Genomic DNA, 19,855 nt, shown 5'->3' on the forward strand with positions numbered 1-19,855 from the left:
TGACTTGTGATAGAACGCCTCCTTTTGCACACCCACTAGCATTCGTATCCTAAATATACGTTGAGCCTGCTACCGGATATTCCAACATTAGCACAGTACTTAACCGTTTCTTCACAGTTTGGAAAGCCACTTTCTGTTTTTTATTTCACTCAAAGGCTTTGTTCTTTTTCGTCAGTTCAAAGTGACTACGCTGCCAAGATTTGGAAACAATCGTGGATAGTAGGCAAACAGTCCAAAGAAATTCTAACAACAAACAGGTCTTGCAGTGCAATCCTTTTAATAACTGATCCATAAGTCTCTTAAAGGTGGCAGGAGCGCTACATTATCTAAAAAGCATTACGGTAAATTGATATAGACAATCTCCAACGCTGATCCCGTCTTTCTCTGTCTTCTTCGTTTACCTCAATTGGCAATAACCACTTTTCTAATCAATGAGAACCACTTTGTGCCTGATAACGAGTTCAAGGTGTCGTCGATTCTAGGTAATGGGTAATTATCATTCAACCTTCTATTACTACTCGATTCGCATATCTCTGCTGCATATTCTTTTAGAGCAACGAATAATGCAGTATTCGTTTTTTTTAATTTAAACTTAAAACCAGGGAACGGAATTGTGCCGGCAGTGGATGATGGTTTTACCTTGGCAGATGCTGGTCACGTAAGGTCCGACCAAATTGTAACTCCCGGAGACGAACTTTCAATTCCTGCGTTGATATACGTGACTTCTACTATTTTAATTGTGCGAAATTTTCTTGTCTGCAAATGTCATCTCGAAGCCAGCTTTATGGACATTTTAAAAACGGCAACGACATATCAAACATCTGATGCACATAACTTCGTTGTTGTTGTACTAAAACCTTTCACTTCAATGAAATTAAAATATTTTATACAAAGTGAATTTTGTATACTTTAATATTTGACAGATGCTGCCTATCGCTTGACGTTCTCATTGTGTTGCATGCATTACTAGAACTATGTCTGCTGTTAATCCGGCAGCCCTTATATAGTAATACTGCAAACAGTCACCGACATTCCTCCCTGCCGTACTTACCGCCGTTATGCCCGTAGTTGCAACGCAAAAATCAGTTGTTCTCTTTAATTAAATTGAATGTCTCTGACTTGTTTAGTGCTTGATTTATCGCGCTTTTAGTAGTTTTTAACAGTACCGTTATATGGGGAGTGGGCGGGGTTGTCACCCGATTTCACCCATTTTCACACCAATAGAAATGCTAAAAACATTTGTTTCCAGTGAATTTTTGTTATTTAAGCTTCAGTGGTATAGAAGATATGCACATTAAAATTATTGGGGGCGGGATCACACCCACTTTAAAAAAAATTTTACTTCAGATGCCCCTCCCTAATGTGATCCTGTACACAAAATAAGAGTCTTGTATCTTACAATTGCAATCTTACACTTACAATCTAATTACTACAAACTGCGTTGCAAGAGATTGCTCTCTCACTCTCAGCTCATTCGTTTCTAAGGAAAGAATCCAAATTTCCCGGATATCCATCGCACGGTCTGTTGAAGCGGACGGTAGAAGCGGTGGTGAGTGTTCATTTACATTGCGCTCTCATAAGATAGGTCGTATCAGCCGATTCGGTCCACGGTTTTGCGTCAGTGACTGTTTGTGCCATAAACCCTCTACAAGACATAACCCGTAATGGCAAATTCACATACAACTTTCCTTGCTTTGCTTGACAATTCATACTCTAACAACGAGGCGAAGATACAAATCGTATGTCAGAACGAACGTTTTGCTTTCCATGTTTCTCTCTAATAAAAATGGCGACTGTTACTTGGCAAAGCGTAAAAAGATGAGATGCTCAACATTTTGCTGCGCTTCGTTTCGATGAGAACGAACTCACACAAAAGCATAGATCGAACTTTTCGAAGCAAAGCAAAGCATAAGTTTTATGTGAATAAGCTAGCCTATTACCAATAGATTACCAATAACTAATCATTTGTTCCTTCTAGCCGCAGGAAAAAGTAATAAATTCTCCTTTTTTACTACACGTCAGTTTGATTATCTTACTCGCTCCCTTTCATTACTTTATCGTAAATGCTACATATATTTTACTGCTCTAATATGCCAACTAATTTGGAAAACTATCTGTTACTCTTTGGTTAACAGAGCGCTTTGCATTGGTTATTTGTTTCTTTAGCCACCTGTTAGTGAAAATGGTTTGTTTGGTTATCTATAGGTAACAGAAACCTGGTGCGTAACCGATGCACCTCGTCACCTTTTTCTTTATAAAAGAAAAAAATTTAATTTTTAATTTATTTCTGATTATGCTTATGCATTGTAGTTCTATTTTCTATTTTTAGTAACTATTTTAGTTTATTTTTTTTCTTAATATTAACCTTTATGTATACATATATCTTTTTTTAAAAACTTAATTTTCTTTCTTACAATCATTTCTATGGCAAACATTTAAATACATATATAGTATTTATCATTACTTTTTATCTGTTAAAAAAATATAATATGGTTCATAGATAGTTAATATTAATTGTTATGTTTTTATAATTTACCATAATAGTTACAAAATAATGAACATACATATACGAAATTTACGAATATAAATTTAAAGTAAAGAATTTTGAAATAAATAATCTGAGTCTAGATGAATTAGAATACGCGTTCAAGTTAAAGCTTTCTATTTCTATGCTCTAGTGTGCGGGCTTTGGGATTAAAAATTAAACTTTTTATTTAATTTAGAGATTTAAAATTTAATTTTATTAGAAATTATTTTTTAAATTTAAAAAATGGAGTAACAAACAAAAAAAAACGTTTCAAATCAAAATCTGGAATGAAAATTAATAAAAAAAGGATTTTAATATTTCTAAATGAAACACTGTCATTAAATGATATAAAATATATATAATACAAAAAGAGCTAATCCATTTTGTTCAAAATTATTGACACGCATACACATTTTATGCAGTTTTACCTTAAAGAAGCCGTCAAACGTGACTGTCATTAAGCATTATCGATTTGTTGCAGTAGTTTCGATATGTAATCGCTGGAGTAGTCCTACATCAAGTAATCTTGTGAGAAGGAAAACTTGTTCAATAGGAGCTGAACGACTATCCTTATCTCTATTCAAAATTTCATTCTATACATAAAATATTACAGCGATTTAAATTTTAACAAGTATTAAAAGCGCACCATTAATGATTACATTTCGCAATTAAAAAGAAATCGCAACCGAAATGAAAGTCTTTGACGGTAACATAATTGCTTCACGAGCCATACGTGGTCTATGCATAAAAAGAAAATAAAATCGACAATTAGAAACGACTGCAGTAATATAATAGTTGTTCCATCTCTAATTTTTGCTAATATATTTTGTTTACAAGTTTGAAGGTTTAGTGAAATTTGTAAACAAGCTCTAATTTATTGGTTTTTAATAATGGCCAATGCTCCTACAACTTTAACTCAAAGTACAAGAATGCAACCGCCTCCAGGTCTAAAAGCTCTTATTGACCATTGTCAAAGTGTTTATCCAGATCAACCAAATCCTTTACAAGTAACAACAGTGTTGAAATATTGGCTTGGTGGACAGGATCCTTTGGACTACATTAGCATGTATGACAATAAAGGAGATCCAGAAAATGGGGTTCCACCCCATTGGCATTATATAAGTTTCGGTTTAAGTGATCTACATGGAGATGGTCGAGTACACACCAGGGAACTTAATGATGAACGCTCGGGAATGGGTTTTGAATTAACGTTCCGTCTTATTAAATCAGAATCGGACGAGAAAACTTTGGAAAAATCCAAACAACCTCCAACATGGCCGGCAAACTTATTACAGGCAATAGCCCGTTATTGCTTTCAAACAGGTAATATGTTGTACTTCGGAGATAATATACCTTGGCGCAAAAGTTTAAATGGCAGTACTACCTCTTGTATAAAAAATATTCTTATAACCCAAGATGCCCAATTGAGTAGTATTCATACGGTGTTTGGAACAGTCGAGTTTTGTCAGATAGTTGGTGTTACGGATGAAGAACTTGAACAAGCATCTCGTTGGAATGGACGTGGTGTTCTGAATTATTTGCAACAAGACATGCAGACAGGTGGAAAATGGTGGATTACTAACATGAATCGTTCGCTTAGTGTATTTGAGCTTTGTCCCGAATTGCTGTTAAATTTGCAAGATGACCTAGAAAAACAAGGATCTGATTTGGCTGGAGTTAATGCTGAATTTACCTTTCGGGAAATTCGGGGAGAACTATTTATAAAAAAAGAGATAAACTCAGAAAGTTTAAATGAGCAATGCGTAACCGATGAAAATAACGTGGTAAAAAATGAAGTAAAGTGTGATGGCTTGGATTTCCCACAATCAATGTCAGTGAGTAGTAATTCATTGCATAAATCGTGTCCCCTTAGTTATCAGCCATATTCGGCTGACTCTATATCATTGGATGGAATTGAAATCACTTTGGCTCCGTATGCAGCAAAATATCTTATACTAGCCATAAAAGATCGTGTTCGACATGGACGACATTTTACATTTAAAGCACAACATTTAGCTCTAACACTGGTGTCAGAAACCGTCACCGGAGCAATTGTAAAAAAATCTTCCCCATATGGCGTTATAGGGTATTGGATACAAGTGCTAATTCCTAATGAGCTAATTCCTCGAATGTTGGAGGATTTCCATAACTCGCAAATAGATAGTAGTTGGGAATGCAAAGAACGTCAGGAATTATATTGGCCCGAATACAAATTAAAGTTGATAATTGATAATCCCAATAAAATGGAGCCTACTGGTCTATAAAAATTGTATGTCATCATGTAAAAAACTGTAATTATTATTATTTGTAAATAGAATAGAAGCACAAACAATATAAGCAATACTCGAATATAAATCATGATAAAATATAAATATATCTATTGCTGCTGAGAAAATTATGTAAACATTTTAATTTTTGCTTTTTGTTATAAATATAAATTATTAACACACTGTATGTACAGGTGCGGTCAAATTCTTAGTAGTGTGCAAACGTAGAAGAGGAATTGTTAAAAAAAATATCCGATAGCATCTTAATGAAAAAAAAAAATTATTTTATATCATAAAAGTCCTAACAGTATATAAAACTCATCACAAAAAACGACTCATTTAGGGTATTCACAAGGTGTCATATTGTGTCATTTGTCTTATTTTTTTGAGTGTGATATTCTATCAGCTATATCTGTTTACTTTTTTTATTGTTGACGTTCAAGTGTCTAAAATTAATAAATTTCATCAATTTCAGGATATTCAGGTAAATTAAGTTGAAGAAAAGTCAAAGATACAAATATTTTGTTGTTTCTGTGGTTGGAAATCATTTTATGCAGTTTTGACATAAAGAATCTTTAATTTATTTTTTGCCACTTTCTCGTGGCATTTTTGTAGTCTTAATTTTTCACTACCAGCTGGTGAAGTGTAGAATCATTACACACAATGTTATATAATATTTTTATGAAGTTAGCATTTACTTGCGTGACCTTTATTTTTAAATGTTGTCACAATGTCGTGGCATTGAGTCAACAAGTTTTTGGCATCTGTCGGTGGAAATAGACTTCCATTCGTTGTTGTTTTAGCGGTTATCTTATCCTAGCATCAGTGGTAAGGTTGGTTGTCTTCGAAGTCATCTAACTGTAGGCTAAGGAAACGTGATGGTTTCGACGGGGTCGGAGGGAGAAGGGTTTTAGATGGGTTGGATTCATTGGGCATGCAAAGAAGTGGTTAGTGTCATGCGGAGATTCGTTCCATGCTGGACATATGTTTGGTATGTCGGAGTCGATTCTGGATAAGTAAGAGTTTAATCTGCTACAGTACCCAGAACCAAGTTGCACAAAAGTCACTCTAGATTCTCGTGGCAACTCAAGCTTTTCGTCTGCAATAGGTGGTGGTTTGACTCCAAGTACGCCATTCACTGAGAGGGAGTCGGTGAAAGTGATAATGGCTCCACTGTGAATGGCGGTCAGTGCATTTCTGAAGTTTGTTGCGTCCGAGGTCTGGTCTGTGTACTATTCTGCGAAAACATCCCAGCAGAAATTGCTTGGATAGAAGCTCGTTGTGTTCCTTAACCGGAAATATACCGGCTTCGTTGCGTAGGTGTAGGATAGGCCGGAGTGCAGTGTGCTGACTTGTCTGAAGCTTCTTCGTTTGCGTTGCACTACATCCAGGCGACCATATTTGCGCAGCGTAGTTTAAGACCGGCCGACCGATTGCCTTGTAAGTTGCCAACAACGTTTCTTTGTCTTTTCCCCAAGAGCTGTCGGCAAGCGATTGTCGCGGCCGTATGAGGAGTGAAGGAGCACAGGCTGTCGAATGTAACACCTAATATCTTAGGGTTATCCTCCTTGCAGAGAAAAAGCGAGAAAGGTCGGAGAGATAGCCGTTTACTTTTGAGCATATGCCAAAATTTTGGCCAAGCACTATCTGGGCGTTTATGGCGCTAAGTACTGTGGTGGTGCTGTGCACTTTTCGGAAACCATGCTGGCGGTCGGTCAATTTAATATAGCAAAATTATTTTTTAACATATTTATTTTCAAAAACTCGATTTATTTCGAATAAGTTCATTCACTCGCGATGTATAAATCATCAATATGGATCACGATCCAAATATCACAATAAATGTTGAACCTGTGACAGGCGTCAATGAGGTAGACCTCTATTGATAAACGACTATCCTATTTTAATAAACTGATGTGGCAACAGTAATACATGAACTTGGTTGCTTTTGCCGTGTCATCATACGGCCTAAAATCAGAAAACTTAAATATAAGTTAGATTTACAAAAAGTTGTCGGTATTAGCAAGTATAATTATCATATAAAAATAATTGCATAAAATGGAACCTTTAGTGGTCAACCAGCCTGTTGTCATTGACAATGTAAGTGTGATTTAAATTAATTCTCTTACTAACAAATTTGGCAGAAAGCTTGGGTGTGGGGTATTAAGTGACATCACTCGTCGTGTAATGCAAAATTATGAAGCCGCAGTTCTCGTCCCTCTCTTCTTGTTATCTTAACTTCAACTGCTTCATAATGATGGTATACATATAGAGACAAAGTGATGACTAAACCCTCGCAAATATTTTCGATTATATTTTTATATTTCTAAATAATAATTTGTTTTTCCATTATTAACTTTCTTATACTTAAAAATGAAACATGTTATATACGGAGCTTATTTAATATATTAATTCTTCAGCGTTTATATTTGATACAAGATGTGCCGTCGTATTGTCCACCTAATATAATACCTTCGTCAAGTCGTAACTCCCGGCCATATTTTATGGGATATACTACGGGTTGTTTTTCACGGACCCACGTTGGCGGCAAACTTAATAAAACCGTATTTTTATCAATTTCTCTTCGTCCACATTTTCCATAATGCTTCTTAAATGCTTCCGGTCTAGAAACCTTATTATATGGATCACGGTAGTAGTCTCTAAAATTTTGGCAATCAAGGTAGAAATTTTCAATGTCATCTAATTTGGCATAGTTCACCATAGTCAGCCCAATTTTAGGTGCAAAATTCAAGATAGATTTTCTGGAATTTCTGGAACTGCGTGAAACAATCAGCATATCAACTTCAGGAGCGATAATAGTTTTCATTTTATAAATACATATATATTTTTTACTAAATGTTGATTGTTATTAAATAATGTGAATTTTGAAAATTTCAATTCAATTTGTGTACTTATAATATATTTTTGTCATTTTTTACTCAGGGCTCTGGAGTTATAAAAGCTGGTTTTGCTGGGGAGCATATTCCAAAGTGTCGGTTTCCAAACTAGTAAGTGAATAATTGCTACTAATATTGAATAAATAAATAAATTCGTTTACATCATAGTATTGGACGGCCTAAGCATGTTCGGGTCATGGCTGGAGCTCTTGAAGGAAAGATTTTCGTTGGCCCCAAAGCGGAAGAGCATCGAGGCCTACTTAGTATACGTTACCCAATGGAACATGGTATTGTTACTGATTGGAACGACATGGAACGAATTTGGAATTACATTTATAGTAAGGTAAACTGATACACATTTATATCAACCTAAGGTCACTCACCTCAAACAAAACCATTTGGCAATATTTTATGCCCTCACTGCATTAAAAAATAGGAACAATTAACTACATTTCCTGAAGATCATCCCGTTTTATTAACGGAAGCACCATTAAACCCGAGGAAAAATCGTGAAAAGGCTGCTGAATTTTTCTTTGAAGGAATAAACGTACCCGCCCTTTTTGTATCAATGCAAGCTGTCCTCAGTCTGTAAGTAACTTTTTATAATAGGTTTGAATGTATTATGATTCGGTTTGTATGAAGTTATGCTACAGGTCGTGTAACGGGAGTTGTGCTTGACTCTGGTGATGGTGTTACACACGCTGTTCCTATTTACGAAGGATTCGCGATGCCCCATAGTATTATGCGTGTTGATATTGCTGGACGAGATGTTACACGTTATCTAAAGACTCTAATTAGAAAAGAAGGTTTTAATTTTCGAACTACAGCAGAATTCGAAATTGTGCGATCAATTAAGGAGAAACTTTGTTATTTGGCGACTAATCCCCAAAAAGAGGAGAGTGGAGAAACTGAAAAAATTTCTTATATATTACCTGACGGCAAAACTCTGGAGGTAAGATATCGAAATGAAAAATATGTTATGCCAATGTTTTTTGTCTCCTGATACAGGTTGGTCAAGCAAGGTTTAGGGCACCTGAAGTGCTGTTTCGACCAGACTTACTTGGTGAAGAATGTGAAGGCATTCACGATGTACTCATGTATGCTATTGAAAAGTCGGATATGGATCTCAGAAAAATGTTGTATCAAAATATCGTACTATCGGGAGGCTCAACACTATTTAAGGGCTTTGGTGATCGTCTATTGTCTGAATTAAGAAAACACTCGGCAAAGGACCTAAAAATTAGAGTGAGTTAATTCGAAAATATTTTCTAACACGCTTTACTACTACACTAGTATGTGATGTGCGTTTTTCCTTATTACTTAGATAGCGGCACCTCAAGAACGTCTGTATTCCACATGGATGGGCGGCTCCATTTTAGCATCACTAGATACATTTAAGAAAATGTGGATATCAAAACGAGAGTATGAAGAAGAAGGACAGCGAGCCGTACATAGAAAGACATTTTGAATAATTAACTAAATATAGTGTGTGTACTTATAACCATAAGTCAATGCTTTGAATTCAAAATTGAATGCAAATCATTGTATCGTATGACTGCAGAGTTAAGAACAAAAGGAAAACCATCTACACAAGTTCTGTGAAAATTAAATATTTAAAATACTCTAAATATAATACATTGAAAATGATACATAATTTATAATCATCGCTTAATTGTATTACACTTACGCAAAGGGCTTACAAAACGTGTAAATCAAATATAAAACCAGTATAAACAATTAATTCTAATGGGAAACGTTTCTCAAAAATATGCTATGGTAGGAATCCTTTCTAATAATACTCAACCAAATTGGGTTCAATTGGCTATTGTAATAAGTATATGAGGAGTTAGTACATATTTAAATTTTATTCGTCAGTTTATTTATTTTATCAAAGATACACAATGTTTAGATTAATTGATTAAGTTTAAAGGATTCGACGAATATTACTTTTAATCCTCATTTTCTAATAGTCATCACTTCTGTTTGGCAGGTCGTTGCGTCTATGACTACCAGTCGTTAGACCATGCTTCCAGTTGTTATAAAAAAAGATTTTCTTAAACCTTTTAAGGGAATTTATGGAAGAAAAAAAAAGTCTCTTAAAATCAGTAATTCAAGGTGCACATATAGCAGAGATGTCAGGGTCAAGTTAATATGTTACTACTTACAAATTCAGTTAGTAACTGTAATGTATCGTATAATGTAATTAATGGGCACAGAGAAGGTGATTCACGCTTCAATAATTTGGGCTTTAAACTACGTTGTTCTCTATATATTATGCTACGTATTGTGATTTTACACAGGGTCATGACAAAACGGTGTTGTCTCTTACAAGCTAGACTATTGCGTTATCCACTCTAATATAAGTTGTATAATCGTTAAGTTGTATATGTAAAAAACGCTACAGTGTTGACCGCTGGTTACTATAGCAGCAAAAGTTGATTCGCGTATCCGTAAGTACATATTGTGTTATTGAATGGAATGAAATGATCAGTTAAATAAAATAAATTTAAAGTGCATACCTTGCAATAATAGTTACTAGCATATGACTCGTTTGTTGCAAAAAAACTCTAAAAATCTAAACTAACTCGTATTTACATTACAAATTCCTGTATTATTTATAGATATCATCGCGTAAACGGTTTTTAGCGATATACATATGCACTGAATATTTACTAAATTTCATTTAGTGACTTTTTGTAATACAAAACAGGTGTTAAAGTGTTTTCAACGTACACAGAAAAATAAGCGCTATTTCAGAAAAATACCGCTAATTTTTAACTTTTACATATTTAAAGTATTATTAAATACACAGTTATAAATACGATTCTCTAAAACCATCATTCGAAATGGCGCAGATTGCAACAAGTATGGCCAATGCATTTAGTAATGAATCGGAGGTAAGAGAGAAGTAAAAAATTTTATTTAGTTATATTTATACATATATATTATTTACAGTATGAGAAGAATTAGTAGTTATTATTTATTATTATTAGTACACTTATGCAAAATATTTAACACGGAATAAAGTCCATGTGAATAACTATGTTTATTGCGATAAAACCCAAAGTTTTATACATATGTACTTTATTCTCCTCCAGCCTTGCAGATGGTGAGAAACAGTGCTTTACTTGTCGGTCGGTTCTATGATTTTTATCCGACCAAGGAGAAAAAATGATGTGATTATATAAAAATATTTTGGGAGTATGTTTTTAACAGTACCGTTATATGAGGAGTGGGTGGGGTTGTCACCCAATATCACCCATTGTCACACTGTCGACACTGTTCTGAGTGAAATTTGTTATTATAGCTTCAGCGGTTTAGGAGATATGCACATTAAACCTATTAAAGGGCGGAACCACGCCTACTTTTTAAGAAAAATTTAAACTATAGATGCCCTACTCTAATGTGATCCTGTTTACCAAACAGTCTTATTGTGGAGGTTACATTACCAAGAAACATGTGTTCCAAGTTTCATAAAGATATTTAAATTTTATATATATATATATATCTATTATATATAAAAGTTTTCTGCTGCTGTCGAGAATCAACTAACATAAGAGCGAGCTAGCTCGCGCTCGGCGGGGGGCGGACGTAGGCGAGCGAGCGAAGCGAACGTCCCGGAGCGCAGCGGAGGGCGCCTAGTATATATATATATATATATGTATGTAACCCTATATCTAACTCGATTAGTTTTAGGTGATACAAACAACCGTTAGGTGAACAAAACTATTGTATTATGCTCTGTATCAACATGATGCAAGAATATAAAAAGACAGAAAAAGAAAGAAATAAAAAAACACGTTTGTAACACGCCGTAAATAATGTTTCTTTATTTATAAGATTGACATCGATTTTTTAATTTAAATACATTTCATATTGTAAACGCCTCATATGCACATGTTGAGGTTTGCCATTGTCCTCTACTGTACTAATAGATAGGGAAAAACTAATTTGTGGGTGGTTAAACTAGGGGAAGTATGTCCGATGAACAAACTCTCGGTTGTATTGTCGACCTTAATTTTATTGTATACCAAGGCGACCAGTTAATGTCACTCCGGTAGCTTCCGACTCAAATGTAAACGGAGTTATGATACACCCAAAATTAAATCAGATTACTGAAAATTTACCTAATATTTACAAGTCATCATATCCACTCCTTTTTTACTTTCTTTTTCTACAGATGAAAGCCATGGACGCTAACCGATATGCGACTAAGAAAACAATCGCTCAAGGTATGCTGGATATCGCCCTTCTCACCGCCAATGCGTCCCAATTGAAATATATACTTCAAGTTGGGGACCAACATCAGTTTTATAAACTAATGCTGATAATGATAAGTCTTTCGATAATCTTACAGGTAAAAATATATCTATATTAAATTCATTCCTACTAATTATCTTTCTTGGACGAACTATTAATTAAATCACATTGCAAGTACAGGTTTTATCCGGAGCCTTAAGTCTTAGCTTAAGTCTAATGCGAGATTGTAGAATGGATAAACCTGAATATTATCAGTCAGCTAATGTTATTAATCATATTCGCACAGGATTCGCCTTTATTACTGCTACCATAAATTTATTCATTTCGGCTTTTGATACGCGTTTGCCACTTCTCAGTGGGGGGCAAATGAAGGAACAAAAATATTAAGATAATTTAATATGTTCGTAAACGTATGTACAGGCTAGTGTGCGGACACGGTTACATGAAACTGATATTTTGTAAAACATAACTCTTGGAGAGCTCTTATTTCTTAGTTTAAAAAAGTTAGATTTAATAAATTGTAACATCAGATTAAATACCATAAAGTTGAATGAAAATATTTACTATGCTATTATATTATAATGGAAATGACGTCATCATTGCCCATCTCTTGGCATATTAAATTTAAATAAAAAGCTAAACTACTGGACTTAACTTTCTAATTTGCAATTTAAATTTTTCTCAAAGTGACGCGATTCGTTCAATAAAATAATTATCGTTTGAATAATTAATTCAAAATTAAGAATATATCAATATTAATCCTGACATTAGTTATGTATTTTACTGGTTAGAAATAGAAATAATGATTTTTGCATTTCGATTATCCGAGGATATAAGCTCCTAAAAGTATGCGAAAGTTCGAAATATATTTTTCGGACAATACTCTAGTTTTTCCTATGTTTTACCAGAGAACGTAAATGAATAGAGAAGGAGCAAATGTTAACTGAAAACTTTTTGAGTACTAATTTGTAGTTCCAGATGAGGGAACATCGAAAAATATAACTTCGAAAAAGAAAAATACACCACACAATATGCGAAATGCTATAAATAGACACAACGAATATTCCTATATGAAAAATCGTTGCGCATACCTATTTAGATTTATGTTTTCAATTTCTATGATATGACAAATTTATAATTATGAAAAGCCTTCTGAATTAAAAATCTGTATTACCGGTAAAAACCCTTGCGCGTTTTCGATGTTCCTTCTTAGCAATTAACATTTTAGTACTGCTAACATTTGCTCCTTCTCTACTCTTCAACATTCTCTGGTTTTACGGTTATTTAGTATATATGTATATATATTTTAACATATCTAGCTATAATAGGGTGGGTCAAAAACCAAAAATGATTTTTCGTCGCTCTAAAAACTTGGTTAATACCTTTAAGAAGAGGCTCTCCAAGTTTGAGCTCTTTCAAATATGAATTTTCCTATCTGATAATAGGAAAATCGATTTTCTATTTTTTCTTATTTTCAGATATGAATATTTTTATATGATTATAAAAAAAATATATAAAACCGTTAGGCGGAGGATCTTTCCGTCAAAATTAAGAGTTCATACTTTCTTAAAGGTGTCTATCAACCAATTATTCAGAAAACGAAGCAAAAAAACATTAGTTTTTTTTTACATACCCTAATGTTGAATGTATATGTACGAAATATGTATACGGAAGTAACTAAATTATATTAAAGCCGGACTACAATTTGAATTATTAAGTTTAAAATTATATTTTTCACAGCTCTTGGTTGGAATACTTTTTGTTGTTATTGGTAGTCTAAATATCAATCGCCAAAAGGATCAAGTGGCGGCTGTGATCATAAACGATATTATTCTCGTTATTATATTTGTCATATCTGTAATAAATGTTATAATATCGGGATTTGGCATCGAATACTCTTCTCAACCTCTCATACTCTTAGAACAGCAGGCTAATAAAGTACCCTAAACTATGTTACAGAGCCCTGCACGTGTAAGTAAAACTTAATTTAATGTTGGACGAAATTTAACTATATGAAAACTTTGCTTTGAATCAAGTTTAATTTGAACAATAAATAAATATACGGATACAAAATAGAGGTTCTGAAAAAAGTTTTGTTATTATTTTTATCTTGGTTGTATTTCAATCTTAGATAAAATACAAATAACCGTATTGAGTCAGCTAAGTTTTGCATTTCTTTCAATAAAATTGACAAACATTGTAATGTGAAACTACTTGATAAAATGATTGTAACCTGGATGAGATTTTAAAATAAAACCTGCTATCTTTAGGCGGTCCCCATATCGGAACTAATTGTGCAAGTTTCTTGCCGCCGCAGCAAGTGTCTAATATGTAGTATACATAAATAAATACTTTCTATAAAAATTAAAGACATTATGATATAATTTTTTTTTTTTTTAATACCAGTAAAAAACACAAAATTATTGAGCCCCATAATACCATGTACAATGTAACTATTGCAAACAATTTTTAAATTGTACACACATATGTAAAACATTATTTTTACTCGAACGAATTTAAAGCCAGAAAAATTAATAGAGATCTAATTATAGGTTTCTTTTGTTTTTAATTGATTGAAACGGTACTTTTTTTAATTTGATTATAGTATTTATAAAATAATAACTTAGTAATGTAGTTCGATATTTTACACAAAATAGACAAAGCAAATAACAAGATATTTAAGGCATAGAGATACATATATACGTATGTACTTGTATATTTATATTACACACATATATCAATAAATGCATTTGAGAATATTGATGAAATTTTGTTTTTGTTTTATTTTTTTGGTACAGATAATTGCTGGGACTTTACTGGTTGTTTTGTCAGTTATCGGGATACACAAAAGTAAATATCAACGCTCTGTCGCAGAGACACTAAATTATCTTGTGAATGGAATAATTTTTGTATCGGTTTTTTGCGATATCATAAAAATGAGTTTTGGTCTTGATCCCGCGATTGCCATGGTCGGATAAGTTGAGAAATTTAAACAGTAGTCATTGTGTATTGATAAATTTAAGTAATAGCAATCTGTAGTTTAACCTGTATCTGTAGTAACTATAAAATTCTATAAAATCATTCGTAGTCATCACTAGTTACATTTATTTTAACCGATTTTTATTCGGCCAAGGACCGCAAATATTTGGGGAATGTTTTCTGACGCTACAACAACAAGAACAACTGTCTGTTCCGTTTTTTTAATTCAACAAAAGGAGCATTTTCGTATGGAAAAAGCGGGGCCAAATTTCTGCAACATTAAGCAAAACCTTATAACAATAAGGAAGGAAGGGCTACTTTTAATACAATGGGTACATGAGGAAAAAAAGTAAAGCAGATAATCGGTTTACCATAGTCTAAAGCGATTTCATTCACATGCAACACTAATCAACACGGAATCAAATCATTGACACAAATTAATATATAAAACTGTAATTTGGTATTGGGTACCGAAGTATAGACGGGAAGCTTTGGTTTAAATGTTTAAAAAATAGGGCCTAAATCAAACACTAATGAAGATATTACCTTATGTAATTGAATTATACTTACTGAGTAAAAACATTATTCAATACTTGGCAACTCATTTAATATTTTAATGAAAACGGAAATAAACGAATAAGAAGAAAATGAGAAAATACTGAAGCGTTAGTTGATAAAAAAGACTTGAAATCCAAATTTGAACAAATATTGTAGATAGATAATCTGCATGTACATCGAAAATACGAAAAACAATTACACGGCTAAAGAGTAATAAAACTGCTGCAGTCGATGATATTTCGACTGAGCTATAAAAATATATATTATATGTATATATACCATATAACACTTTTTGTTGTTCCGCTGAAAAATCCGTTAAAATTTAAACAAAGTCTTTTCCCGTCGCCAACCACGCTGACCCTCCAAACTAACAGGTAATCCGTTAAGTTGGTAACACTGTTGAAAATCATTACTTTTAGACGAAAGTTTTAAGTCGATATTTTTAAAAATAGTGTTAAAATCGAAAATTATATGGATTTTATAATTTCATAGTATGCTCAATGGGAATTGTAGAAATCTTCTGTATTTGGATCAAAAAAACTATGTTGTTTTTTTTAATTATAAACAAGGTATTGCGTCTCATTCCGTCCATTTATAACATAAATCTAGGAAGAGTGCCAAAGAGTTTTTAATTTTAATTTATTAAATAAATAAAATAGTGTCCTTGTATGATTTTTCACATTCTCCTGTACAACAGCATAAATTTATATATCAATATTTAAGTAAACAATTTATGTGTTGATTCTTTTTTATCAACTACTAGGATAAATTAATCCTCTTGTATTGAGTAATAATTGGTTGCTTAAATATATATTTTTTTAAGAAATGGGTTTTTTAATTGAATGGGTTACAAAAAGAAGAAAAACATAGGTTTAGTAAACTTTTCGTTGATGTCGTACATATGGTAACACTAAATACAGTTGCAACACTGCATCAGAATGAACTAAAATGAATTGTCTTAACCTCACAAATCACGATAGAAGTAAATAAGAGAAAAGAAAGTGAGTGCAAGAATCGAAAAATCGCGTTGGTGCATATCAGACAATTTTGTGAAAATAGCAAAAAAGTTCTCATTTAAATATAAATTTAGAGATTCCGATCCCTTTGAAGTAATCAGTCCAATATCATATCAATGAAACGTCCAAAATTTACATAGTGGGGAAAAACAGAAAGGAACTCCAAAGCAAATGAACAACAGACCCCGCTGAAGCAAATTCCATGAAACTTGAGAGTGCACAATAAATAAATTACACAATTTCAAACTTGTTAGCGAAAAATTACATGAATGAATTATAATTTTATGTTTGTTAACTAAGTGATCATATAATGTTTCCAAGGAACCAAGTGCGCTGCATGTTATTTATAACTTTTTTTGATGTACGGAGAGCAAGGGTGGATTTGGAAATGTGTTATTTTACAAAACATTGCTGATTATGGTTGACATCACTGTTTGGAATATTGCAATTTGTCAAACAGCAGTCGCTTAAAACTTTCCAAACCAATGTTTTCATAGATTCTAAATTGTGTTAAATTAACGAAGGTATTTGTGCGGTTTGCTAATTTGTGCCTAATAATACTATGGTAGTTATAATCTTTTGTTAAAAATATCCCTGTTATAATCTTCGCTTGTTCATATCCTGTTTTTTGTTATATGAGCGCAATATCAAAAAATTGTACGTTAATAAATATGATATAAAACCAGAAGCCAACAAGTAACAAGTAAATATTTACACCCGTCCACACCCACCTATCCCTCTTGCTACTGGCTTTTTCAAAAATTAAAGAAGCGGAAAAACAATAATATATAAGTAAAGGTAAGTGTCATTTTTCAAAACAAAAAATTAATGCATATGTGTAATTGAACCAGTTCAAAATCCGGTATAAAAAATCCGAGTTGTAAACCATTGCAACTTTTTTTGGTTTTGTTTAAATTTTTTTTTAAATATTTTTATTTAATTTTGTATTTAGCATATTTAAAAAACTATGCAAGGCTTTATTATACATACTTGCTCCTCCTCAGATGTTAAAATGTAAACAGAAACTTTAAACTTATAAATATTTTTTGAATGATTCGATTGGAATCAAAATGCTTATTTTTGTCAGATTAAATGTTATTCTTTGTTGTAGATAATTTTTTATTTCACTTAGTTTTTTCTAAATTAAATATTGCATGTACATACATGTTACATTGAAAAAACATATATGTATATACAAATGAAAAACCGATTTCACAGTAGTGCATATCTGAAAGTCTTATTTATATTCTACTTCTTTTTCAGAAATAATTGTCACGGGTTCAAAGTAAGCCCTTTAATAACTAATAATGGAAAAATGTTGGATTATCGTTCATTGCTACGAAACCCTCTATCGATATCGAGCTTCTATTCTAAAACGCTTTGCACATACATCATAAAGTAAAATTGAGCTTACTTTTTAATATATCGATATAAATGCCACTGGTATTTTATAACTTCTCTTTTTATGGTAAGTGATTTAATAATAATTACTAACAAATAGTTTTTTTTTACCAGTTTTTATACCCTGAACAGGTTATATTAAGTTTGCAACAATGTTTGTACAAAAAAATCCAAATTTTACTACCCTTGTGGTGTGGATCGGAGCATTGTTCTGTTGGTATGTCCAGGGAATGGTCCAAAAATATTGTAAAATTGCGGAAATGCAGATTCGAGTATTTGTTTGTACGAAGATGCAGTCATTTCGTCAGATTCCGTAAAAACTGGTAGACGACATTTGAACTTCTATTTTGGAACAACAGCACACGCAAAAAGGGGTTGATCCGTAAAGGCTTCAAGCTTTTTCAAAAAGTGCATTTGCTCGTCCCATATTCACTAAAAAGAGCTGAAATCGGTCCAAAAATCTCTGAGATACTACAAATAACAATTTTATTAATTTCGCCTAGGTGGACCTGCCTTCACAATGCCGCAATATAATATGTACCTTTTCAAGTGACCCCTATTTAAAAAGCACATTTTTTGAGGTATTAATTAAAACACCGCAAATAATATAAAATTACGAAGGGTATATTTTTAGTTTTCACAAATTTGTTCAAAATTTATCCGTCTTTAAAACCAAGCTTAGACGGAGCTTCTGCGATGTCTAAATGAAGAGATATAGGCTCGTATCTTAAAAATAATAGATGTACCCATTCAAGTGAATCGGACTGTTTTTTCACGAAATTTGGCATGGGTTATTGTCCAAGGCAACGGTACAAACGATTCAGATCGGACCACTATAGCATTAAGCCCCGCATACTGACCTATCGAAATCACTTTTTGTATGGAATATTTTGTATTTCTGAAGGGTCCTATAGCTTCGGTGCAACCGAAGTTAACGTTTTTTCTTGTTCTTTATTATTTTAAGTGTTCCTATTTATCGTATATGTAATAATAATAAAAGTAAAGTAAAAATGTAAAGCTTTTAAATACATTTATAATGTGAAGATATAAATCCCTTTAAAAATAGAAATTATATAAACACATCAATATAAATTGTGTTTTTAACAAAATGTGTTCTACTACGTTTTACCCCATATCGATTTCATTTTCATTTCGCTCTGTAATCATCTGAAATATCGTGTTATTGAAGAATTAAAAACGATTTAGAAATACTATTTAACACAATAAAACCCTCATTTACCACAAATCAAATAGTTTCTTCTCATTCAATTCTGCTATATTCTATATTCTCTTTGATAGTGTAAAAGTGAATTTGATTCAATTATATGTGCAATGATGTGAATGTGTCTGTTCAGCATTCTTTCCAAATATGTACATTTATTACATTAATATCCCCTCATGTAAGTTTTTATCAATTATTTATGGTATGGAAAAAGAACTTTTGACTAGCGTTAAGTTAAATTGTGGTTAGGAATTTTTCACTACAGTGCATTCGTTCATTTTACGATACACATCAGATATGCCTATTTAAGCTTGTGAAAAGGATATGCTTAAAGTAGATCGATTGCATTTTTATAGTTGTTATATGTACTGGTTGGTTGAAGTTTATGCGCTCGAAATGAAAAAATTCTGTTTTTGATACGAAATATATTTTTTTATTCAATATAATCTCCATTAACTTCAATACACTCATTCCAATGATACTCCAATATTTTTTTGTGATCCGTATAATGACTTTCCGGAAGCTGTAATATCTTCTTCATTCGACGAAAATACTTTCCACGAAGGAATTGTTTCAGGCTTCTGAAGAGGTAGCAGTCGCTGTGAGCCAAATCTGGTGAAGACGGTGGCTGCTCAAGTCATTCGTACTTTAATTCGTTGAATTTTGTCATTGTTAAAACACCTTTGAGAGCAAATGAAACATGATTTGATGAAACATAATTTCTTTTC

The 19,855-nt window shown here is 32.6% G+C and overlaps 5 protein-coding genes across 10 annotated transcripts in view; 4 read left to right on the top strand and 1 right to left on the bottom strand.

The window, feature by feature from the left end:
- The first annotated feature begins 3,027 nt into the window (after nucleotides 1-3,027).
- Su(fu) (suppressor of fused) lies at nucleotides 3,028-4,925 on the top strand. The gene has a single exon (XM_070106231.1). It carries the CDS (start codon nucleotides 3,418-3,420, stop codon nucleotides 4,789-4,791), a length of 1,374 nt encoding a protein of 457 aa, XP_069962332.1. The 5' UTR covers nucleotides 3,028-3,417; the 3' UTR covers nucleotides 4,792-4,925.
- Nucleotides 4,926-6,714: 1,789 nt separating this feature from the next.
- On the top strand, nucleotides 6,715-9,352 carry Arp1 (Actin-related protein 1). The gene is made up of 7 exons (XM_014242336.3): nucleotides 6,715-6,894; nucleotides 7,738-7,802; nucleotides 7,860-8,034; nucleotides 8,128-8,279; nucleotides 8,334-8,643; nucleotides 8,700-8,936; nucleotides 9,016-9,352. Exons 1-7 carry the CDS (start codon nucleotides 6,853-6,855, stop codon nucleotides 9,157-9,159), a joined length of 1,125 nt encoding a protein of 374 aa, XP_014097811.1. The 5' UTR covers nucleotides 6,715-6,852; the 3' UTR covers nucleotides 9,160-9,352.
- LOC106623007 (uncharacterized) lies at nucleotides 7,096-7,730 on the bottom strand. The gene has a single exon (XM_014242358.3). It carries the CDS (start codon nucleotides 7,619-7,621, stop codon nucleotides 7,211-7,213), a length of 411 nt encoding a protein of 136 aa, XP_014097833.1. The 5' UTR covers nucleotides 7,622-7,730; the 3' UTR covers nucleotides 7,096-7,210.
- Nucleotides 9,353-9,497: 145 nt separating the features above from the next.
- Nucleotides 9,498-15,058, top strand: NijC (Ninjurin C). 5 transcript variants are annotated; one of them, XM_036373916.2, is made up of 4 exons: nucleotides 9,498-10,588; nucleotides 11,872-12,048; nucleotides 13,692-13,922; nucleotides 14,750-14,854. In XM_036373916.2, the coding sequence occupies exons 1-3, from the start codon at nucleotides 10,538-10,540 to the stop codon at nucleotides 13,896-13,898; spliced, it is 435 nt and encodes a 144-aa protein (XP_036229809.1). In that variant the 5' UTR covers nucleotides 9,498-10,537; the 3' UTR covers nucleotides 13,899-13,922; nucleotides 14,750-14,854. The 5 variants fall into 5 exon arrangements, with proteins under 5 accessions (XP_036229809.1, XP_036229812.1, XP_036229811.1 ...); XM_036373919.2 differs by having other exon boundaries at nucleotides 9,498-10,141; XM_036373918.2 differs by lacking the exon at nucleotides 13,692-13,922 and having other exon boundaries at nucleotides 14,750-15,058.
- A 1,414-nt stretch (nucleotides 15,059-16,472) lies between these two features.
- Axn (protein axin) overlaps nucleotides 16,473-19,855 on the top strand; it is a 28,810-nt gene continuing 25,427 nt past the window's right edge. For both annotated transcript variants that reach the window (XM_014242326.3, XM_036373737.2), the window contains exons 1-2: nucleotides 16,473-17,302; nucleotides 17,768-17,972. The gene's annotated coding sequence lies outside the window, so the exon portion shown is untranslated. The remainder of the gene's footprint in view (nucleotides 17,303-17,767; nucleotides 17,973-19,855) is intronic.

Source organism: Bactrocera oleae, chromosome 2 (assembly GCF_042242935.1).
Source record: "Bactrocera oleae isolate idBacOlea1 chromosome 2, idBacOlea1, whole genome shotgun sequence".
Taxonomy (NCBI): domain Eukaryota; kingdom Metazoa; phylum Arthropoda; class Insecta; order Diptera; family Tephritidae; genus Bactrocera; species Bactrocera oleae.